This window comes from Cyprinodon tularosa, unplaced genomic scaffold (genome assembly GCF_016077235.1).
Source record: "Cyprinodon tularosa strain WSP-4 unplaced genomic scaffold, ASM1607723v1 ctg459, whole genome shotgun sequence".
NCBI lineage: Eukaryota > Metazoa > Chordata > Actinopteri > Cyprinodontiformes > Cyprinodontidae > Cyprinodon > Cyprinodon tularosa.
The window spans coordinates 703,995-729,258 of record NW_024039184.1 but is presented as its reverse complement, the minus strand read 5'-3'; the positions used below and the strand labels follow the sequence as shown (position 1 = coordinate 729,258).

Sequence of the window (25,264 nt, the reverse complement as noted above, 5' to 3'; positions counted from 1 at the left end):
AGCTCGAGGAGAGCATGCGCTATATTATCATTAAAATCATAGGAGCAAAACATGCAAAAATTAACACTTAATTTAATATGACATATTAAAACAATCCCCATCAGCATCCAGCAGATGTGCAGTTTCTGATAGAGATGAGAAATCTGCTTCCTGGTCTGTTGAAGTACCAATAGCTTGCATCCTTTTAAATAAACGGTTTTTTGAAATATATGATTTGCAGTTACCGATCTGTTGTTACTATATTTTAATTTCCCAAACTGGATCTTCTCTCCGTTCTTTTTCCTGTTTGCTGCGATTGCAAAAGCAGATCTTGACCTGGCCGGACCGGAGCGGAGCCTGAACATTTAGAGGATGTTTGGCTCAACCTGCTGCTGTGAAGCAGGATTCTCCACCATGAACAGAATCAACAATAAATATGGATCCAGGCTCAAAATGAGCTCCTTGATATGTGCTTCAGAATGGCTTTGTCTCCATTAAACGCAAGTTTAAAGCCTTGCAGGGCAGCATAAAGCCCACTGCTCTCATTAAGACAGAAGAAAAGAAAAAGAGTCAGTCAGTTCAGGTGTTTGATAAAATATGTGAATCAGGAAATTGTCTTGATACCAAACCTAACGATTGTTGTTCTCTATTCTCTACTTCAAGAACAATTTAGATTTTAAAATGGAAAAACATTTTATAAATATTTTTTATATAAAAAGTCTATGTATAACATGGATGCATAAAAAACCTCATTTTATTTCAGTGTTAAATTCTGTTTAAAGTAACAGATCATTAAAAATGTCTCTGGAGCTTTACTGGTTGATGATTTTCTTTATTCAGACCAGCTGATTTTTAATTGGTTACCCCTGGTTTAATGTTTATAAATATTTATTTCAGGTCATGTGCTCAATCCAATGCAGATCATTGGCTCCACCCACATCTAGTGAAAACTAGTGTCATTGGATGAGTCATATAACGCAAACACTCATTGGTTAGCTAAAGGAAGTCATCAGAAGCAAGCAGGTGTTTTTCAAACTGTAAACGTGAATTGTCTATGCCATGCTACAATGTAGGATTCAGGAAAAGATGTTGAAATGTCTGAAAGGTCGGACACAGGCGAGAGATCGGGAGATGGAGATCATCAAGACCTCCCTCATCCTTGGCCCTATCTCAAAGAATTTTTAGAAATAGTCGAAAAATTGAGCTTTCAGTTCATATAATGGCATCTGGCTGTATTTTATTAAAGGTTAATTTATACTTTTATACTTTAAGTAGTTTTTGGAGCGCATTCTTTTTCACTTTTATTTGAAGTTGATACCTCAACTTTTACCAGTCTTTTTAAACTGAAGTATCTATGTGTGAACTTTTGACACCACTGAGGAGGACCCATCAGCTCCCACCTGTTCCATCCTCTTCCACCAGGTTAACGTGGCGCCATCAGCCTGCTCTGCTGATGGCGAGGTGGCGTTTCCCCCCATCATTTGAAATGAGAGGCTGCCGTGGGTCTGATGACCTTCTAACCAGACTGCTTCTCTCCTTTTCCTATTCAAATGAAACTCCTCATTTGTAATAAGCAGTAGATCCGACTCAGTCCTTCCCATCAGAGAACAAACATTCCTCTTCACAGCCCAGAAACTTGAAGGCCCCCCCCAGCCCCCCCGCTGGCAGCCAAATGACTAAAGAAAGCCGCTGGTTTGAGCCCAGAGGACGGCGCAGGACGCAGGCAGAGGACTTAAGCTGTTTTCATCACCAATCTCATCCCTTCATCTTCAGGTTGATGAGCTGAGCAGCAGAAGAAGATGATGACGTCACCTTCGATGGCAGCGGTTTCCTTTTTCAATCCAAATCTGAAGGCCTATTTCTTCCTGATCATGGCGGCTGCAGGCTCCCAGTTTGCTGAATGGGAATCATGGCAGCCAAATCTCCTTAGTCCCACATGCTTAACCAGCCTTTGAACATCTCCAGAGCCTCTGAGGGAAACTGTTGCTGCGGCGACTGTGGTGGCGAGATGAGCTGCTCCGTCCTCAGAGACCGTCCCTGCTAACACTGCTGGCAGTCTTTCCTTTAACATCACCTAACAACTAGTGGATCTCTGCATGGTTCAGCCAGAGCCGTGGGTCTCTGCAGCTCCCCTAGAGCGTCCAGGATCCTCTCCTTCTTTGACCAATGCTCTCCTCCTGTCAGGCTATGTGGACCTCCATGTCATGGTGGCCCAGCTCCAGAATATTATCTAGAACCAGAACCTCCTCTCTGATTGTCTGTCAGGTTCTTTAGTTCTGTAAAGGACCGGTTTGATCCAGTCAGGTGTTTTCTGTTTCCACCTGGTGGTACGGGGGAGTCATTAAATGTAATGAAGTCCGTTAGCAACTCCCCAAAATTGTAGGTGGCCGCAGACAGGAGGCCTCTGATTGGTCGAGTCTACATCCGCTCTACACTATGCGTATCTCCTGTTTGGTACCTAATGGCAGAAACTCTGGCTGTAGTGCCATCCACAACGCCTGTCAGACCTCGGACTCTATCCCAGACACCGTGCAGGACGCTAGTTTGTAGCTCTGTACAACGATCTGTTGGTTTGCACGCAAAGCCAAAACACGCAGCGCCACGGCCAGTCTTTGGGGAACACTCACGGGTGAACTGTGTGTCGTCCGGCGTTGGATGAGGGGTTGCAGACGACGAACAAGCTCGTCAAACCGACACCCACAATCCTAGCTAGTTCCTGATTGTCCCTCTGGTGTAGTGCAGTGGAACAACATAGCACAGACCACGCTTCAAAATTGGGCATAAATCAAAAATATCTGCATCATACCTGCGCCAAGCTAACTGCGAAGATTAGGCTGAGGCGGGTTCTAGTTCTGCTGGAAACTTCCAGTTTTTCTGACCTGCTCATCCAGAAGGACTGACTTCTGCAGGTCAGGGACTCGGTGCAATCAGGTGGGCCTCCCAGAGTCGCCCACATAGTCGGGCGTTCCTGCTGTCTGATTAGGTATGGTGACTGTCGCTGCCCCGCTCTGTGCTGCAGACACAGGTGTGCAACATGGATATACTGCAGTGCTTACTTTTTAGACTTCAATTCAAATCTATTCAGTTTATTTCTATAGCGCCAACTCACATCATGTCATCTTAAGGCACTTTCCAGTTCACCAGATCATCCAGACAGATTGAGTCAAAGTTTTCTAAGGAAAACCAGCTGATTGCATCAACTCATTGACTCTTCAGTAATCCCTCACACTATGCTTGTAGCGACAGTGGAGAGGAAAAACTCCCTTTGAACAGGAAGAAACCTCCAGCAGAACCAGGCTCAGTGTGAGCGGCCATCTTCTAAACTACTACAGCCTGAAGGCAATCAGAGATCATAAGTTGAGCGTGGATCGGTTCAGACACCCTCAAACCAACCCAAGATATGACTTCCTGCGTACATACAGTACCGCCTGTATGGGAACCTTTAGTCCAACTGTGTTGATGTTAGTTGGAATAGATCTGTCTGCAGGATTCTAACAAACCGACTCGTCTGTAAAATGCCTGAAGGTGATGTTTGTTCTGTTGATGGACGTCTTTCCAGGAACTAATCAGGCTGTTTTAGAAGCAGAAAATAAACTTTTTCAATTGGTAGTGAAGAAGTGAAGGAATTAGATACTGCTGGTTCCTCAGTTTAACAGAACTGTTGCGGTCTGAAGGGCCAAGGAGCTGCAGACGGGGTGGGGGGTCTTTGCAGGTAAGGGCTGCACAACATATATGGGTTTATTTGTTAGAAACAGAAACTGACCTGCGAACCCTCTCATCAGCTTCCCGCTCAGCCTCCTGGCTGCGCTGAAGCTCTGCCGCCGTGCTCTCCTTCTCTCTGGACAGCTGCTGCAGTTGGACCACCAGCGTCTGGACCTGAGAGGACAAGTCCTTCTGATCTGCAGAGACGTCAGCTGGAAGGGAATGCTGGGAGGATGCGAAGCCGGCCTGAGAGCTGATAGAGGAGATGGTGGAGGATTAGACTCCTGGTTAAAATAATGTTCACTTAACTCCATCTGTTAAAATGCGCTGAGTCAGCTGGATCCAAACAGGTTGGATTTATTATCACAGCGGCTCAGGAATGTTTCCAAATTCAGTGTGAAAACCTTTTAATTTTTACAAACACAAACTGTGTTTTTAAGGATCTGTAGATTGTTCTAACTCCCACCTTTAATCTGCAAGGAACAGTTTCCAATCAAACCTGATCATTAACGAGCTATTTTTGATTTTCTGTGGCACCATTTTACTCGGTAAATATATTTCTAGAGGTGCTATTGACGTGACCTTTTCACCAGATGTTGGTAACAATCCATGCAGTCCACACATACAAAGAAATCAAACCACAGATGTCCAGAAATGGAGTTATGTGTAATAACTTGGATTGAAAAAGGCATGGAAATCAGCAGCCCGAAATCTGTCAGGAATTAGGAAGCAATCCTGCCCCTTATCAGAGCAGATTAATATCGGATGTTCCAGGCCCACATTATGGTCTATAAAAAGGTGTCTCTGATATCACTAAAGAAACATATCACAATGTTTCTGAACATCAATGGGTTGGTTTCTTTGTCTGTGCGGATTTCATGGGTTATTACCAACATCTGACTGTTTAATGCTACGTTCAGACCACAGGGGCTGGAAGCAGCAAAAACGCTTCTGCTGCTTATTTCTCTGTGGGAGCCGCTCATACCCCTACATACTGGTGGTGCGCTGTCACTGGGAATCCCCAGCAGCAGCTGCCTCAGGCCCGGTCACCTCTTCAGGTTTTCCGCTACTGTTCCTGGCGGCTGGAAGTAGATGTTAGCATTTTTCACATACGTAAGCCAAACTGCAGGCACCAGGATAATAAAAGCAAACATATTCTGCTGGCAGGTTTCAAGTTTATTTAGGCGTTAATAAAGTATTTCAGGGAGTGAGCATAGCACTCTGCATCAGCAGTGCTGTGTCTGTCTCCCTGCCAGCTCCCAGATCAGCTTCTCTGATTGGTTGATGTGGAGCGTCCAATTCCAGCATCTCCTATTTCTGTAGCACGTCAAAGGCTCAGAAGCTCATGAGGTGCTTCAGCTGCTTCGATGTATATATATATATATATATATATATATATATATATATATATATATATATATATATATATATATATATATATATATATAGGGTAGCCACGTTTAACGAGGGTAGCCACGTTAAATGAGGGTAGCCATGTTTAATGAGGGCAGCCACGTTAAATGAGTGTAGCCACATTATATGAGGGTAGCCACGTTAAATGATGGTAGCCATGTTTATTGAGGGCAGCCAAGTTGAATGAGGGTAACCACGTTTAACGAGGGTAGCCACGTTTAACGAGAGTAGCCACGTTTAATCAGGGTAGCCACGTTTAATGAGGGTAGCCACGTTAAATGAGGGTAGCCACGTTTAATGAGGGTAGCCACATTATAAGAGGGTAGCCACGTTAAATTAGTTTAGTCACTATAAATGAGGGCAGCCATGTTAAATGAGGGTAGCCACATTACATGAGGGTAGCCACGTTACATGAGGGTAGCCACGTTACATGAGGGTAGCCGCGTTAAATGAGGGTAGCCACGTTAAATGAGGGTAGCCATGTTAAATGAGGGTAGACATATTAAGTTAGAGCAGCCATATTAAATTAGGGCTGCAACGTTAAATTAGGTTAGCCACGTTAAATGAGGGTAGCCATGTTTAATGAGGGCAGCCACGTTAAATGAGGGTAGCCAAGTTTAATGAGGGTAGCCACGTTTAATGAGGGCAGCCACGTTTAATGAGAGTAGCAACGTTAATTGAGGGTAGCCACGTTAAATGAGGGTAGCCACGTTAAATGAGGGTAGCCACGTTAAATGAGGGTAGCCACGTTAAATGAGGGTAGCCATGTTAAATGAGGGTAGACATATTAAATTAGAGCAGCCATATTAAATTAGGGCTGCAACGTTAAATTAGGTTAGCCACGTTAAATGAGGGTAGCCATGTTTAATGAGGGCAGCCACGTTAAATGAGGGTAGCCACGTTTAATGAGGGTAGCCACGTTTAATGAGGGCAGCCACGTTTAATGAGAGTAGCAACGTTAATTGAGGGTAGCCACGTTAAATGAGGGTAGCCACGTTAAATGAGGGTAGCCACGTTAAATGAGGGTAGCCATGTTAAATGAGGGCAGACATATTAAATTAGAGCAGCCATATTAAATTAGGGCTGCAACGTTAAATTAGGTTAGCCACGTTAAATGAGGGTAGCCATGTTTAATGAGGGCAGCCACGTTAAATGAGGGTAGCCAAGTTCAATGAGGGTAGCCACGTTTAATGAGGGTAGCCACGTTTAATGAGGGCAGCCACGTTTAATGAGGGCAGCCACGTTTAATGAGAGTAGCAACGTTAATTGAGGGTAGCCACGTTAAATGAGGGTAGCCACGTTAAATGAGGGTAGCCACGTTAAATGAGGGTAGCCATGTTAAATGAGGGTAGACATATTAAATTAGAGCAGCCATATTAAATTAGGGCTGCAACGTTAAATTAGGTTAGCCACGTTAAATGAGGGTAGCCATGTTTAATGAGGGCAGCCACGTTAAATGAGGGTAGCCAAGTTTAATGAGGGTAGCCACGTTTAATGAGGGCAGCCACGTTTAATGAGGGCAGCCACGTTTAATGAGAGTAGCAACGTTAATTGAGGGTAGCCACGTTAAATGAGGGTAGCCATGTTTAATGAGGGCAGCCATGTTAAATGAGGGTAGCCACGTTTAATGAGGTACTAGCCACGTTAAATTAGGGTAGCTACGTTAAATGAGGGTAGCCACGTTAAATGAGGTACTAGCCAGGTTAAATGAGGGTAGCTACGTTAAATGAGGGTAGCCTGGTTAAATGAGGGCAGCCCGGTTAAATGAGGGTAGCCCGGTTAAATGAGTGTAGCCACGTTAAATGAGGGTAGCCACGTTAAATTATGGTAGCAACGTTAAGTTTGGTTAGAAATGTTTAATGAGGGCAGACGTATTAAATGAGGTTAGCCAAGTTTAATGAAGGCAGCCAATGTTTAGTGAGGGTAGCCAAGTTTAGCGAGGGTAGCCATGTTAAATGAGAACAGACATTTTTAATGAGGGCAGCAATGTTTAATGAGGGCAGCCATGTTTAATAAGGGCAACCATTTTTAATGAGGGCACTAATGGAACAAATCTTGTATAGATGAAAATCATAAAGAAGTTGTGAGCCTTTATTTTGTTTAAGTCAGCTGAAAGTGAAAACAACATGTCTCCCTCCTCTGCTGCTGCTTTCGGCTGCCTCTTCAGGTGTCTCTGCAGGAATTCAGAATCAATCCCAGTAATTTATGGAGGCTCACATTTTCATCAGAATAGATGGACTTGCCTCTCATCTTTATTCCATTTCACTTTGCTGCAGCTGTTTTACTCAGAACTGGACTCAGACCCCTCCAGGAAATCCTCGCACTGATCTTAAAGCCTAAATCACCCCTCTCTGGTGGCTCAAATCTGCCTCATAAGGTCTTATCTAATTACTGTTTACCACGCTCTGTTTACTCCTGTTATTATTCTACAGGTTGCCCAGACTCCTCTCTGATTACGGGACACCAGTCCAACATCTCTGGATGCATTTGGACAGAGATTAAGGAAAACCTTGGACTTGTCCCACAACATTTGAGCTGCTGTGTTGCCCTTTTTTAAATAGGATATTATTTACTGTGCTGAGATAAACTGTTTTCCTTCCTTTAACATTTTGTAAAAACAGATGAGTCTTTAAAATCACTCAGGAGGAATTTAATGAATTAGTTCATTTAGACACATTGGAGGGATTCTGAGCTTAAACAGCTGATTTAAAGTCATCAACCTGATTCTCAATCTGGACTTTGAATAGACCAGATATATTTATGTTGTTTAATCCTTTCAGATGCTTAGGATGATTCTCCTATTGCCAGATGAGCCTGAGCTTCAGGTCACACACTGGAAGAGGGCTGATATTTTACCATCAACCCGTAAGCTATTCCAGTAAAGCATCACACCACCACTTCTTTGCATGGCTGAAGGTATGGAATGTTTCTTGTTTAAAATCTAATCTTTGTTTTCTGTCTAGATGTTGGAGCTTGACCTGTTTTTTTTTGTCCTGTTTTTCTGACTGTGACTAACGGGATGTGTTCTCTTCCTCCTCTGACATGGGAGCTGGCTCGGAGCTCGTCTGCCTGTCTGTGTGTTTCCTGGACGGGGCCACCTGTGGAGCTGGTTGACAGTTGCCTTTTGTATCTATGCTTCTTTTTCTATGTCTGCTTCTGTCTCCTTGAACCCCAGTCGGCCTCGGCAGATGGCCGCTCACACTGAGCCTGGTTCTGCTGGAGGTTTCTTCCTGTTAAAAGGGAGTTTTCCTCTCCACTGTCACTACAAGCATGCTTAGTGTGAGGGATTGCTGAAGAGTCAATGACAAGCAAGCAAATTGGATGCATTCAACCAATTTGACTGTGTTGTCTCTCTAAAATCCCTTGAGATGGTGTGTTGTGAGTTTACTCTATATAAATGAACTGAAATGATTATTTTACTTTGCCAACTGATTATGACTTTTCTTTCAACGAGCTGGGACTTGAACAAGCAACCCTTTAGATTTGGACTAGATTTTAGATTAATAAGGTAGAATTCTGTAATTTTTTTATATTAGATCGAGCACATCTGGGGCTGAGTGACAATCCAAATGAACCATCAGAACGATTTTAAAGTAGGTAAACTAACTGTCAAGGAAGGAAAGGAAAAATTCTACAAAAATAAAATGGAAAAACAAAAATTTTTTTTCCCTAAATGATTAAAAACAAGCTTAGTCAGTTTAATGTTGCCTGCATACATGAGGTCATAGCAGAACTGCAGAGTCCATGTAGTGACAGACTGCTGCCCCCTTGGTGCACAAAGGGGAGCTGCAAATCCTTCCCTCTTTCCAGCTGCTGTTAGATATTATTACATTCTATACTAGAAGCTGGAAGTTTTCTCTCTGTGAGCTATGAGAACAAGATGACGTCACTTCTCTCAGTCTCGGATTCTCGCTCGTTTTCGACACATACTACTGGGCAGAACTGTTTTCACAGTGTGTCCAAGAACAGCTTAGATAACTTTCCTCTCTTGTTTTTCGGTCCGACAATATAATAGGTACAGAAATCTGTTCAGTGATCTAAATTATAGAATTGCACTTCTAAAGGTAGCTGCACGTTCAAGCAGCTCTGCTAGCTTGATTCTGATGTTCTTGCTTATTAGAACCATTGTTTCTCTGTTTGTAGATTCGAGTTTCTTTTCTTTTTTTCTTTTGGTGTTGAATGCTATGAAACTGGATAGGTTTTTGTGAATATTTTTCCTTTTTGGATACTTGTTAGGATGTGTAACCATGGCAACCACAGCAAGTTGATTTTTACACCTTGGAGCAGCTCATGAACATCTCTAAAGCTAAAATACATAAACTACTTCCAGAAGTACCAGCGGATTTGAAAAGGATGCACCGGGGATGCGGAGCAGAAGCAAAAATAAGAGAGAGGAAGAAATCTCTTCTGTCAATCATCACGGGCAATGTGAGATTTTAGGGAACAACTTAGAAGAACTCCTGGCCCTAGCAAGGACCCGTCCAGAATATCATTAATGCAGGATTATGTGTTTTACTGAAACGTGGCTGCAGGATCAAATCTCAGACTACAGCCTTTCTCTGCAAAGATTTCTGACCATAACGAGCAAACAGAGATTTAAACAAGACGGGGGAAATTTAAAGGAGGTGGATTGGCAGTGCTTGTGAACAACAGATGGTGTCACCCAGGACATATTACTGTGAAGATTCATCACTGCTGGCAGTTGGTTTTGCCATATTGTTTACCCAAAGAGTTTACCAGTGTTGTCTTGGTAATTATTTATATTCCACCTTGCTGTTGCCCACACTGGATTTAATGTAATCTATTCTGTTGTTACTAAAGCTGGGCATACACTGTACAATTTTTGACCAGCTCTCGGGCCAATTCTCCTGCCGTGTGAGAATTTTCCGATCGGGCCGACTTTCAGTCTGATGGTGCGTTGTGTAGTATACTGGGGATAACGAGGGGCGATCAGCCTCTAATGACCAACTCCCGATCAGGAATCGAAAAAACTGCAGGATTGTATCATACACCTACAGCATAAGGCAAGTTAAATTCAAGACTTTTTAATGCTACTTGAAATAAAAATTTAAGACCAAATTCACAAGAAACACAAGAAAAACCTGCTTGCGACAACTTAACCCAAAGGTTTATTTTAACATAAACCACTGCACTAATGTTTCAGATTTTGAAAAGCTTCCCATACAGGAAGAAAGCTAAAAACACACAAATGACAGATATATTTTAACAATTATTTAACTGAATTCACAAACTTTGTTTTAGCAGGGAACAAAACAAATCAGTTTTAAAGCCCCAACATAACCAGTACTAAGTCTTTTTTGCAGCTATTTTTCTTTGTATGGTTTTCTTAGTATGTTTGATTTGGTGATAAGTGGAGGCGTTGCAGAGACAAGGGTGGAACTAAACTGAGAAATACCGGCTGTTTCTCGTTAACTCCATTTGGACCCTTTGTGTTTCGTGCTTCGCATGTGCGACTCCACTGCCTTAATTCCCATCGTTCCGAGCTTGAATTAGTACTTGCACAAAATCCACTGTGCCTCATGTATGTTCCCTGGTTTTAGCCATGGAGAAAACTCTTGGCTGGAGACAATTTTGGTTACATTTACACTTGCTCATATTTTCCAGGCAAAAAGTTAATGGTGCATCTCCCAAATGTTCCGGCCGCAACAATGCTTTATTGGTTCCGCTATCGGGACGGAACCAATAATGGCGAGCTGTTATTATTTTTTTTTTTATAAAAAAAAATGTCAATTTTAACGTTTTATTAAGATTACAAAAAGAAATCGTAATAAAAATAATCCTATTTATGATGTTTTAAAAATTAAGACCTACGAAAGACTGATTTAAGACATTTTAATACCAATTAATGCCTTAGTTTTATTTTGAAGAATTCAATGCCTTTTAAGACTTTTTAAGGACCCGCAGGAACCCTGCATACAGTGTGAGCTGTAGCTGCTTGCAACGATTGAAAGAAAGCTACAGAGTACCCCCGGCTTAAACTACAGGCAAAACAGCCAAATGCATTTGTGGCAAATTTTAATCCCACCTCACTCTCTGCTACGCTGGCAACAGAGAAAACAAAACTTTGGACTTGTTTTATGCAAATGTCAAGGACCCAAAATCTTTTTTTTTTCTCTGCTCAGGTTATAAGCCACTTTATAAGAAACAACCTGCATTAAAAAGAACTGTATAGAAATGTTCACAGGAAGCTGAAGAAGCCCTGCAAGGTTGATCAGAGGCTGTGTAGATAAAACCATCCCTACCAGAACACGGAAATGCTTCCCAAATAATAAACCATGGATCACAGGTGATCTGAAGGAACTGTTCAACAAGAAAAAAAGAAGCCTTTAAGAAGGAAGACAGGGAACTAATGAGGAGTATACAGAAGAAATTTAAGGTCAAGATCAGAGAAAGCAAGGAGGCATAGATGAAAAGGCTGAAAAACAAGCTCCAGTGCAACAATAGAGACAGTCAGAGGCTTCTCCAGATCCAGTGCAAGACAGGCCTCTACAGGAGATCCTTCAAGCCAACAGCATCAAGGCCGACAAAAACTCTGTCAGTTACTGCAACATTTAATTTCCCCTTTGGGTTAATAAAGTAACTTTGAATTGAGTTGAACTGAATTATGGGATAGATAGTCTGAGGACCAGGTGACAGAGGGAAAAAGGGAATGGAAAGGACTTTGCTCTCGTACTCAATCCTAAAACTGTCCCCTGGGACTTCATACTGCTGTTGTTGTGTTTTCTTTTGCACGTGTGAGATTAGCTACAGAAATGAGACAAATTCAGCAGCTGAATTTCTTGTCAAGTTTTAATAAACCAACTTTTTTCCTTTTCTTTTCTCCTCATCATGAACAAGAAGACATTTCTCACTTCCTTCAGGTTATTCAACAAGCTGCTCCCAGCTGTTAATGTTGGTAGCATAAAATGTGAGGTGAACCATTTATTTCTAATCCATAAGTGCTTCTATACATAAATGCAGTTATTTGCACTGCATTTGTGTTTATTTTTAACTTTTCTGATTGCTGATCTTCATTAAATTCTATTCTTGTGTGATTCTGTTATTCAAAGCTACAACTACACCTTAAACAGCATGTTTGTACTTTAACATTTGGAAAAATCAATGTTTAGCGTCTTCTGTTCTATTCTATTTCATTCTATTATATTCCTTTCTATACTGTATGTAGAAATGTGGTTTTAAGGTCTAAAGATCATTGGTTTCTGCCAACCCTTTATAAGCAGAGATGATACCTGGAGTAAAGGGATATTTTGCTGCTTTAATTAGTGTTTTAATTGGTTTGGGGATTTCTGTTGTTATGTGGAGGCATCAGGATGATATTTAGAGACCTGAGAAGTTGAAGTTTAACTCTGAAGACACAGAGCAGAGAGGAAATATGGAAGCAAAGAATCAGGAGCCGATGCGCTCAGTGGAAACAGGGACAGATGGGTGGACTACCAGCCATTAGCTGTATTGTTTGGTCAGACACCCTCAGTTTGGTCTTGTTAGTCTATAGACTGAATTTTTGTTTGCATTTATATAATTTGAGCAGATAGATCGAAGAGAAGCAGAAACAATCTGAGAAAAGCAGTTTCATATGTTTCCTAAAGGTGGACTTGGTGATGGCGGCTAACCTGGGATCAGCTAGTAATGCTTGGATTTGGGCCTCAAGCTGACGTTGTTGGTCCAGAGCTTCATCTCTCTCCTTCTGCAGCCTCAGCAGCTCCTCCTAATTAAAAAAACAAAAACACAACAGTCACCTCTGATAGCAGTCAGGTCTGGATGAGCAGCAGAAAGAACAAACAATAATCCTCAGCACCGGAGTTTAAACTGCTAATGCTTTAATTAAACGACGACTTTTCAGTACGATGAACTGAGTGAATAATACATAAAAATGTATGTCAGGGATTTAAGATGTAGAACAACACTTGACAGAGTGTCTGTTTGTGCTTGTAATATGGAGACCCAGCAGGCAGAATGGAGATCAGGTTCTGGATAACACTGGAACGGAGTGTTTAAATAAAGGCTTCATTAATTCACTAACAGCCTAATTAATGAACATAAATGTCAACACACCTTATGATGAGGATTTATTTTACATCAGCTCCAACGTTACTACAGGCCTGAACCAAAGGCCTGTCATTTAAATCCCATATCAAAGAGGTTTCTAGAAATTCCTTCTTTCATCTGAGGAACATTGCAAAAATGAGAAATCTCCTGTCCAGGAGTGATGCTGAGAAACTAGTCCATGCATTTGTTACTTCAAGGCTGGACTATTGTAATTCTTTACTATCAGGAAGTCCACAAACTGTAGTTAAAAGCCTTCAGCTGATCCAAAATACTGCAGCCAGAGTTCTGATAAAAATTAAAAAGTGAGATCATACCTCTCCTATCCTGGCTTCTCTTCATTGGCTTCCTGTTGAATCCAGAATAGAATTTAAAATCCTCCTTCTCACATATAAAGCCTTAAATGGCCAAGCTCCATCTGATATCAGAGATCTGATTGTTCCTTATGTTCCTAACAGAGCACTTCGCTCTCAATCTGCAGGTTTACTAGTGGTTCCTAGAACTTCTAAAAGTAGAATGGGAGGCAGATCTTTTAGTTATCAGGCTCCTCTCCTGAGGAACCAACTACCAGTTTTAGTCTGTGAGGCAGACACCCTGTCTACTTTTAAGGCTAGACTTAAAACTTTCCTTTTTGATAAAGCTTATAGTTAGAGTGTCTCAGGTTATCCTGAGCTATCTCTATAGTTATGCTGCTATAGACTTAGACTGCTGGAGGACATAGGGACCCCTTTTTCAATATTCTGCTTCATTCTATCTCTATTCTCCCACTCTGCAGAATCTGTTAGTTCAATCTCTAACGTTCTGCTCACTCTGCTTTTTCTCATAGTAGCTTCATCTGGTCTGTTCCTGTTTGGCTGTGACTCCATCCTGGAGAGAAATATCAGCTGTGGATATTATGTTATCCTTATACATTTTTCTAAGGTCCACATTTGTGTGGCCATTTTTTGTATAATCATTTTGCTGCTGTAAACACCAGAATTTACCAATTGAGGGACAATAAATGGATTTTCTATTCTATTCTATCTAAATGTTGGAGCTCGGCCTTGACTGAAAACTGGCAGACCCTCCTATCGAGCTAGTTTATTGTTGACTTTTCTAACATAGAAAGTGTTTATAGATCAGTGCTTCTGTATTATTTTTGTTAGTCTGCTTCCGTCTCCTTGAACCCCAGTCAGCCTCAGCAGATGGTCGCTCACACTGAGCCTGGTTCTGCTGGAGGTTTCTTCCTGTTCAAAGGGAGTTTTTTCCTCTCCACTGTCGCTACAAGCATGCTTAGTGTGAGGGATTGCTGAAGAGTCGAAGAGTCGATGCAATCAGCTGGTTTTCCTTAGATAGAACCTTTGAACCTTTAATCTGATTGTGATGATCTGGTTGATCTAAAAAGTGACCTGAGATGATATGATGCTTAAAAGAATCATGAATGCCAGATGTTACCAGCGTGATTTAACATATTTTTATTTTTAGATCAGGATCAAACATTGAGTGAGCTGGAAACCAGAACAGATGGTGTTGTTTGGGCATCTGTCCAGCACCAGAACCAGTACAGTCTGTTTACCATTACTGAATTCCTACAGGTTCCCCACACCGGCTGCCTCCTGCCTATTCCAAGACCCCGTGTCTCACCGTCTTTGGTAAAACTCTGTTAAGGCTGACTCCAGCAGGGATTACAGGCCTGACCCTCGCCTCCTCCTCTGCCTCCTGCTCTATTCTAATTAAAGGCTCCAAGGTCTGAGAGTTTAAAGAGAGACATCAAAAGAGGAACCAAACCCAGAGAGTCAATATGTGTCTTTTCCAGCCGGGCCGGAGGACATGCTTCAAAAGGGCTGCCAGCCTTATTAATCAGAATAATTTCCAAATGAGGTGATCAGTAAGCAGGAGCGACACAGAGCTGACCTTTAGCATGAGGAGTTAAGGTCAACGACAGAAAGGAAGAGTGGTGGGAGGAGGTAATAAAACTACTGCGCTGGGACCTTTGACATGATGAGGGCAGATTATGGAGGCAGAGGAAAGATGGGGGAGGAGACTAAAACCAGAGGCTCTTTATTGGCCACGTTAGAGGCAGAGGAAGAGAGCAGGAGGCGAACTTAAAGAGGGAGGGAAGAAAGGGAACGTGCTCTGACCTTTAAAACAAACAGTGGAGGTGATCAGGAGCAGACATTAAAGGAGGAAGAGCTGATCCAAGAGAAGGAAATGAGGAGAGAATCAACTTAATATCATAAGCCTTTTTTATACATAATCAGCTCCAGACGTTCTGCAGAGTCTGACTCTCTCCTCAAAGTGAGTTTCCGAGAGCTACAGGTGTTTGAATATGATGGTACCTCAGTTTTTTTACTTAATGCTGTGACCCTGGGAACCCTCATATGATTGGCTCAGAAACCAGGAAGTAAATACAGGCTAAAGAGCTGCAGCGATGTAGTTCTGGATTGTACTTTCTAGGTTAGAGAGGAGAACTGGACCAGGGCGTTGTTGATAGGGAGCCTTACCTCCATCTCAGGGAGAAATTAGATGATTCTGCTACATTTAACTATTACATTTCTAACTAATTGCTCTGTTAACTGCTTCTCCCTCCAGCTTTGTTTTTTCCTTTCAGGGCTCGCCACAGGGACTCATCTAACTGCATCTTCTTCTGTCACACTAACATCTCCTTTAGTTCTCCTGCCTGGTAGCTCCAGCTGCTCCAGATGTTCTCCTCTGTCCACATCCTAACCCTCTCAGTCTGGCCTCTCCAGCTCAGCCTCTTCATCTCTATCTGCTCTCTCACCTCACCTTATCCCCCGAAAAACCTAAAATCTTTGTCCAACATGCTTGGAGTCACTTCTTTACATCATTTCCACACTTGCAGTTACACTGGACTGTTGACCCAAAGCACAGATCCTCTAACTATAATCAGAAATCGTGATTTCATTCTTCTGTGAGTTCAGTGGTCTCATGTGCATCAGGTACAGAAACTAAATCTGCTGAATCAGGTAAAAAAAAAAGGCTGCAGTCAACAGAATCTCTGTCCCTCTTCTCTGCTCCACCTCAGAGCATCGGCTCTTAACTTTATGAAATGTATGATCATCAAACTGCCTTAGTGTAGTTTGATGATGATGATGTGGGGAGTTGGAAACCGTTCAGAATGGCACCCAGACCAGACCTCTTCCTGAGGGTGCAGAGGAGGAGTTAACTCCCTCCACCTCTGCTGAAACACATCAGATGGTCCTGATCTTTGCAGGCAGGCTGAGGTCAGCAGCTGTGTACAGAAACAGCTGCAGCAGGGCTGACCAGAGGATCATTCTCTCACCCGTCTTCTCCAAAGGGGCCCAAACTTTCAGGAAGACCCAGAACTCTCTGGTCGCCATAATGGAGCCAAACCACTGCTGCAGGAAGGAACTCACTGCTACGTCCAATCTGACGGCTGCACAACGCTCTGCAGTCACATGAAAACCAACAGAGATGCTTCCAGAACTCGCCTTCCTCTATCCTTTATGCTGACGCTACATCTAGACTCTAAGGTTTAGATGTTTTTCTTTCCGTTTTCCTCTACAGTCCTTCAGCCTGACCAGCATCTGAATGCTGCTGCATTAAATGAAAGGTCCGCTCATATTCAGAATTCAAACTTCTGAAAGTACTTTAAATCAGAAATTATTCCAAACTGTTCAATAAATATAAGTGTTTTTAATTCAGGGTGATTTTCATGTGAATGTGCTTTACTGGAGGCACCCATGTTTGTCAAAGAACACTACTGCCACCTACTGGTTTGTGACGTCACGGTGCGGTATCGGCTGTTAATCAAGTCCCAGTGCTGTATCTGGTGTTTGTCACAACGCGCTATTATCCAAGTCATCTTTAAAACATTCTTCTTCCAAATGTTTTTTCTGGCCAGAAGTTCGATGGCAAATCCTCCCTCTTCCAGTTGGCAATCCAACGATGAACCCGTCCGTGGAGGATCAGGAATCAGAAAGGTGAAATAACTCTTTTTTTTTTCACTTTTACCCGATGTATTCCAACATCCAGCTGCCATGCACGTGGGCATTGTCAGTTTCACTATAGCTCTGGTGAATTTCAATGGTAGTTTACCATTGATTTTTCTTGTAAAGTGGGGAGAATGGCGCTAGGCTTACCGCACCGTGACGTCACTGCCGGAAGATGGCAGGAGGGAGGGGTTACTATATTTAGAACAAAAATGGCCGCTCCCAGACTCAAACTCAAACGTATTATAAATAAGGATCCTTTGATTATTCATTGCTGACCGGACTTCTCCTTTAATAACCTCACTGTCATCTTTAAAAGACAAACTAATAAACCTTTGGTTTCATTTAAAGTTACTGTAGTCTGGAGGTGGTGGGATGCCTTCCCGACAGCCTGCTAGGGGCCACAGCCTGCTAGGGTTGTAGGACATTTGCCCTTTGGGGCAAATGTCCTACAACCTTTAGGTGCTCTAAGCTTTATTCTTCTGCTGAAATGAGCCTGAATAAAAGTCATCTGATCGCTCCAGGATCTGAGGAGGAGGATCATCATCATCATGTTGATGGTCTGTGGCTTCATCTTTCATAACAGGGAAGGTTTATCCTTATGAATCTGAATTAAAGGAGAAATTTTCCTGAATGTTTCCATAAATTGTGCTCCTGTGATTGAATTTTACAGTGCGTATCATTTAAAGCATGCAGCAGAGCTCTGATGTCAGCATAGCTGCTGAAACTTTCATTACTTCATTAGCTGGAAAGTTTAGGTGAAAATCGGTTCAAAGGCCTGATTTAAACGTTCATCCAGAGACGCTGGTTTGTGATTCGGGTTGCAGGATTTTCAGCAGCTCACTGAGTGTCTGGCGCTAATTTGACGGCAGCTGCTGATGTTTCTGTGTGAAATTAAAATGCTCTCTCGGTTCTAATCCCCCCAGAGCCCAGCCTAATTAACAGGCTTGAGGGGGATACACAGAGCAGAGATACATTAATAACAAAATTTAATTTATTTCAGGAAAAAAGGGATGCAGAGATGCAAGAGAACATTTGTTAGCACAAAAAGATTCATTCTTCTCTTCTTGTCTGAGATTCCTTCTTCTTTACTGTGTTTTAGTCTTTGAGCTTTAAGCCTTAAGCAAAGAGACAGGTGCAGGGTTTTAGCAGGAAGCTAAACATGTTAGCCAGGATCATGCAGGCAGGTAGGAGATATCTGCACATAAAGGATCCATAAAACAGCCTGGATTCTCACTGTCTTTGGTAAAGTTTTTAGGACTGAAGATTTTATCTGGACAGAAATTAAAAATGTTTCTCTACGTCAGGGTTTCATCTGAGGACCCAGTCCTGCCTTTTAATTCATCTAATTATTTGGTGTGTGACCCATGTGCAGATGGTAAGCAGAGACAGAGCAGTGCTTTAGGATTCCATCTGTTAAACCTTCCCAAAGTTCACACTCCAGTCATTATGCTGTTGCTATAGTTATGCTGCTATAGGCTTAGACTGCTGGAGGACATAGGGACCCTTTTTCATCATTCTGCTTCATTCTATCTCTATTCTCCCACTGCAGAATCTGTTAGTTCAATCTCTAACGTTCTGCTCTCTCTGCTTTTTCTCATAGTAGCTTCATCTGGCCATCAACACCTTTGTTTCTAGATGTTGGAGCTTGGCCTGTTTTCCAGTGTAGTCCTGTTTCTCTGACTGTGACTAACTGGATGTGCTCTCTTCATCCTCTGGCATGGGAGCTGGCTCAGAGCTCGTCTGCCTGGCTGTGTGTTTCCTGGACGGGGCCGCCTGTGGAGCTGGTTGACAGTTGCCTTTTGTATTCATGCTTCTTCTTCTGTCTCCTTGTAGCCCAGTCGGCCTCAGCAGATGGCCGCTCACACTGAGCCTGGTTCTGCTGGAGGTTTCTTCCTGTTCAAAGGGAGTTTTTCCTCTCCACTGTTTATACATCATAAACATGATAAACATAGACGACATGTTTCCAAATGAAAGATGGGAGCCGTAATCAGTGACAGAAGAATGAGAGAAATGACATAAGCAGGAGGAAAAACCGATGAATGATCGACAGGAGCAATGCAGCTTCATGTCCAGCAGGTTGAGTTAAAGTCATCAGGAAGTGTTTACCTGGCTGACTGATTGGTCCTTCTGCTGCAGCAGGTCCTCTTTCATCCATTTGCACTGCAGACACACAGAGAGAAGGGTCAGTCTTTCTCACACAATCAACAAGTGAATAAAATAAAGTGCTGCACCAGTACAGACCAGTTAGCACTGGACCAAATGTTTAGAAAATGTTCTGTTGGTTTATTCTCTCCACAGCGCTCACCCTTCCCTATTCCCTGTAGACTGAAGGCCTTAAAGTCTAAGTCTAGTTCATCTTTGCTCCTTTCTGCTCCTCCTTTTGGTTCTCGTCTCTCCTGCTGTCTGATTGATCCCACAAAATCTGCACCTTTTCTTCATCTCACATTTTCTGCTGTTCTTCCTTCAGTTTCAGACCAATGATCCTCCTCCTCTCTTATTTACTGATCTGGAAACATCTTCCTCTAGTTGGTTGGTTGAAGCCATTTCAATGACGTTGCTCCAGGGCTGTACAGGAATTGTTACCCGGATCAGGAAATAGGATGGATTGGTCAGTCACATAGCACCGTTAAAATCGAGCAGATCTTAGAATGGAAACTGTGGAAATAGTCAGTCTCACGGCTTTTTGCTCTGAGAGTTTTAAGTTCCTGGAATTATGGTGGCTTCCAAAGGTTCTGGGAAGAGTTCTGTTGACAGATTAAAGCTGCCTGTATTCCTCCGCCATTGTTCCGTCTCTTGCATGTAGATGCAACAAACGTCCTAATTTTATCTCTCATGTCTGCCAAATATTTTTATTAAAACTTTAACTTGAGTTTTTCCTGCATGTCATCCTTTTTTAAACCTCGTTGAAGTTTTTAATGAAGCTAAACATTAAACAAGAAGCTATTAAAAAACTTCACCTACTGGAGTTGATAAAAACTAAAAACTGCTTCATTCCCAGACGTTTTTTTTTTATCTAGCAGCTTCAGTAGGGAGCCACTTGGTCCAGCCACTTGGTCCAGCTCCTCCAGGGGAATCCCAAGGCGCTCCCAGGCCAGCCGAGAAACATAGTCCCTTCATGGGGGTCCTGGGCCTCCCCCAGGCCTCCTCCTGGTGGGACGTGCCTGGAACACCTCACCAGGGAGACGTCCAGGAGGCATCCTAACCAGATGCCCGAGCCACCTCAACTTGCTCCTCTCGATATGGAGGAGCAGCAGCTCTACTCTGAGTCCTCCGCGGATGACTGCTTCTGCTTGGCCTGGTCTCGTATAGAGCAGCCTTACTGGAACACCGACTGCAAAATCCCGCTGGGAACCTAGCTCTTCTGCAGAAGCATCATTTTTTATTTTAAACCTTAAATATTTATTATTGTTAATTTATCATAAAAAATAAAAATCTGTTTAGCATTGAGGTGCGTTCAGACCAAAGGCTGTGGATTTATGTTTAATATCCCAAATCATACCGCAGCAGGAAGGGTGGGGGAGCGGCCAGCGGTGAAACCCGGACGGTGACGGCGGTTTGTGCTCCGTCCTCACCTCAATAGTAAATTAATAAATTAATTTAAACAATAAATGAAAACATTTCTGTCAAGCCCTGCAGCAGGTTTCAGCGCGGGGAGGTGCCAGGCAGGTGGCTGTTGTAAACAAAGTGGTGGGTTTGTCTCAGACCATGGATCCAAACGGGAAAAAAAGGAAGATAGCTGATGATTCAAAGAATGGAGCGAATCATTTTCTTTCATTATCAATGAGTAAGAATTGCCTGTATGTTTGCTTTTAATGGGAAGTTATCAAATTTGGAAAGGCCTTTCCAGGGAAGGCAAGCTACATATTCAGCCCACCACCAAGCTGGGAGTGAGAGAAAAAGTGCAATTGCAGAACTTCTGGATAAATTAGAGGAGAGCAAAGATACACTATATTGCCAAAAGTATTTGCTCACCCATCCAAATTATTGGAATCAGGTGTTCCAATCACTTCCATGGCCACAGGTGTATAAATTCAAGCACCTAGGCATGCAGACTGTTTTTACAAACATTTGTGAAAGAATGGGTCGCTCTCAGGAGCTCAGTGAATTCCAGCGTGGAACTGTGATAGGATGCCACCTGTGCAACAAATCCAGTCGTGAAATTTCCTCGCTCCTAAATATTCCACAGTCAACTGTCAGCTGTATTATAAGAAAATGGAAGTGTTTGGGAACGACAGCAACTCAGCCACGAAGTGGTAGGCCACGTAAACTGACGGAGCGGGGTCAGCGGATGCTGAAGCGCATAGTGCGAAGAGGTCGCCAACTTTCTGCAGAGTCAATCACTACAGACCTCCAAACTTCATGTGGCCTTCAGATTAGCTCAAGAACAGTGCGCAGAGAGCTTCATGGAATGGGTTTCCATGGTCGAGCAGCTGCATCCAAGCCATACATCACCAAGTGCAATGCAAAGCGTCGGATGCGGTGGTGTAAAGCACGCCGCCACTGGACTCTAGAGCAGTGGAGACGCGTTCTCTGGAGTGACGAATCGCGCTTCTCCATCTGGCAATCTGATGGACGGGTCTGGGTTTGGCGGTTGCCAGGAGAACGGTACTTGTCTGACTGCATTGTGCCAAGTGTAAAGTTTGGTGGAGGGGGGATTATGGTGTGAGGTTGTTTTTCAGGAGCTGGGCTTGGCCCCTTAGTTCCAGTGAAAGGAACTCTGAATGCTTCAGCATACCAAGACATTTTGGACAATTCCATGCTCCCAACTTTGTGGGAACAGTTTGGAGCTGGCCCCTTCCTCTTCCAACATGACTGTGCACCAGTGCACAAAGCAAGGTCCATAAAGACATGGATGACAGAGTCTGGTGTGGATGAACTTGACTGGCCTGCACAGAGTCCTGACCTCAACCCGATAGAACACCTTTGGGATGAATTAGAGCGGAGACTGAGAGCCAGGCCTTCTCGTCCAACATCAGTGTGCGACCTCACAAATGCGCTTCTGGACCTTGTGGACAGCCTTCCCAGAAGAGTTGAAGCTGTTCTAGCTGCAAAGGGTGGACCGACGTCATATTGAACCCTATGGATTAGGAACGGGATGTCACTTAAGCTCATATGTGAGTCAAGGCAGGTGAGCAAATACTTTTGGCAATATAGTGTAGATTTAAGGAGCGGGTTGCATCTCTAAACTCCACTACTGCTGCTAGTTTGGTTGCAAGCATAGAAAACCGTTCATAGATCCAACAGGTAGCGCTCTGATGCAGGGATGGGAATCCTCAAAATAAAAATAACACCAAAAATCTGATTTCTTTATTGTGTTTTTATAATTTCATCTATGCAGCCAAACCTAATACATTAATATTGTAATGGAATTTAAACTTAAATCATTAAATATGGTAAAGCAGAGTCACTTTATGTGACATTTGCTCCTAGATAAACATTTAATCATGAATGCTTATTATAGATTTAAGCCCAGGTAGTCCTTTTTTATAGTGAGCTAATAAACTTAGTGTCGCCATATGAGGCTTATAGAAGACTTTAACATTTTTGTGGCTAAAGACAGATTTGTTTTTCGTTTTTTTGGTCCAATATGGCTCTTTCAGCAGTTTGGGTTGCCAAACCTTGGACTAGAGGGACCGTTTGCTGTCCCCCCCTATCCAGAACAGACCCCCCTGTCACCGTCTCTCCACATCACTCAGGGGCAGATTTAGAAAATTTGGGGCCCTAGACAAAGACAGGCAGGGGGCCCTGTGAATTGAGAAGACAACACATAAAATAGACCCATTCTACACATAGAGAAATGTTAATAGAATAGACATCCATTATTTGTTCTAGGTTTTGTCCCTCTCTTCTTGTTTTCCTCTCTGTTTTGTACTCAGCTGACTTTTCTCTAAAGGAATGAAAAGACTTTTTTCCAAGCACTAAGCTCACTTAGCTGATTGCTCCTTCCTGTGTTTCCAAAAAGGCCAAAGTAAATAACCCAGTCCTTCTTTTCACTGTAGACAAGCCATGATCTGCTTATCTGTTCTCCATTTTTCATTTGGATGAAATAATAGCTGCATGAATCATGACAGCAGACAAGATAGAGGAGAGCAGGAGGCGGGGTTACCAATCTACTTGCTCTGGAGAGCAGAGTTCGCTGCTTTTAGATGTTGTCACCAAAGTCTCCAGTAGCAGAAAAAAGTCGCTAGATTTTCCGCTAGGCACTTTTTTAAACTAAAAGTGCTAGAGGGGTCTGAAAAGTCGCTAAATATAGTGACTAGAGCCAAGTTGGGGCGGCTTTGGTGGCACAGTGGTTAGCGCACACCACCCATGTATGGAGGCCTTAGTCCTCGATGCGGGCGATCCGGGTTTGAATCTGGCTTGTGGTCCTTTCCCGCATGTCTCTCCCCCTTTCTAATACCCCCTTTTCTGTAGGCCTATTGTCCATTAAAAAGGCAACAGTGCTCTTTGCATTGTTTGTTTTAAATGGTTTGCTGCTGCCTGTTTGGACCTTTCTGAACATGTGCAGCAAATGGACTGATCCAATATGGGGACACTGAAGGGGGGGGGGGGGGCTCGGGGTTTGGGTGGCCGAGACACACTTATAAGCGTTCTGATGGCATTTTAGCCGAAGGATTTTTATCAAAAACATAATGTGCACAAATAAGGAATAGTTGTATTAACCACACATGTAAACAGAGTTTTATCGGGCCCCCAGGAAGTTGGGGCCCTAAGCAAATGCATAGTATTGCCTAGAGGTAAATCCCCCCCCTACCAGCACTGCTGCTCTCTGCCCACCTAGATGAAGTACCACCGAATCCGACCGTCATCCACCAGAGACATGTCCGTACTGCTGGAGCCGCTCTGAGCGTTCAGAACGCATCGCTGACCAACATCTCAGCTTCCTGCTCTGGAACAATCCGTGTTGATTTGGGGAAGGAGAGTTTAAAGACTCAGGGCACTGGATTATGTCCAAAGCCTGTGTGGTAACTCAGCTTGTCTGCAGCTCAATTGGTCACAGTTAGGGTTGAGTTTCCTGATACTAACCGTCATGTCAGAACGACACAGCTCTGAGCGCTCTGAGCCCTCCCAACCTGCTCTGCACTGACAGCAGGAGTCAGAAATGAGGCTATAAGACCAAGATCAAACCTCAGCCACTGATCTCATTTAGAAACAAAAAGGAAAAGTTTTTCAGCTTAGAGGGGATTCATTATTAAAATCAGGGAGAACAAGAACAGCCTGCGGTTCCTACAAAGAGCCGCTCAGTTTTCATTCAAGTGCTCTTAATCAAATTCATACTTATTAAAGTTATACAAGTTATTGAAGTTGTAAAAAGCTAATTTATGGATTTATTCTGTATTGCTGCTGCTAAAAACTAATTAAAAGTGGAATAAAGAGCTCTAATGTCTCATGCACCTGTCAACAAGTGATTCCAGCTGTTTCCGTCCTCCTGGTCGTTCGGGGTAATTGTGTTTAAATCAACCTGTATGTCTGCTTCTGGGGCTCCTGTCAGGGAGTGAGGTGGTCAGCAGCTCCAGATGAGCTGCGATAACCTGTAATTACCTGATATCAATTCAGAAAGGAGCAGGAAGCTCCATCTGGCGTACGGGTTGGAGCGCTCAGGAATAACCCACCCCCTCTTTCTAATATTTCCCAGAACCCCCAGCTGCTGGGGGAGATAATCCCTGAGAGATGAAAGGAGGGAATGAGGAATCCGCGAGCAACAAGGGGTGGAGAGGATGGGGAGGGGAGGGATCCTCCAGCGTGGAGTGCTCTTTCTTCTTCTTCTCTGAGGATTATGGCAGCATTTGAAACATATTTCACTGCGGCGCAGAACTGGAATGAAGGCAGGATTAAGGTGTTACCATTGAGGGGTGGTGTTAACGTAATGGGGATGGTTGTTAAAAGACAGTGAAGCAGTGTTATTGGTGGGGGTCACTGGAAGTAAAGTTGATACGCTGGTGAGGCTGAAGGAGGCAGGAATCGGAGGGAGGTTAAAATGTGAGGCCACATGTGCGAATGAGGGGTGGGTCAGAGGTACAGCTCAGACAACAGCTGAAGTCTGTTCGTATGAAGCCGCTAGAGCTGCAGAGTTCAACATGAGGAGGCGGCAGCACACTCATCCCACAGAGACTACAGAAGGAATAAAATCTTAGTCCTGATACAGATTT

General features: G+C 43.2%; 1 protein-coding gene across 1 annotated transcript in view; it reads right to left on the bottom strand.

Annotated features, from left to right (window-relative positions):
• The window catches only part of mipol1 (mirror-image polydactyly 1), an 84,935-nt gene that overhangs the window by 839 nt on the left and 58,832 nt on the right, over positions 1–25,264 (bottom strand). Inside the window, exons 11-13 of the mRNA XM_038300894.1 lie at positions 19,221–19,274; positions 12,726–12,820; positions 3,743–3,934 (exon numbers count right to left, since the gene is read on the bottom strand). Of these exons, the coding sequence (XP_038156822.1) occupies positions 3,743–3,934; positions 12,726–12,820; positions 19,221–19,274 (341 nt within the window). The remainder of the gene's footprint in view (positions 1–3,742; positions 3,935–12,725; positions 12,821–19,220; positions 19,275–25,264) is intronic.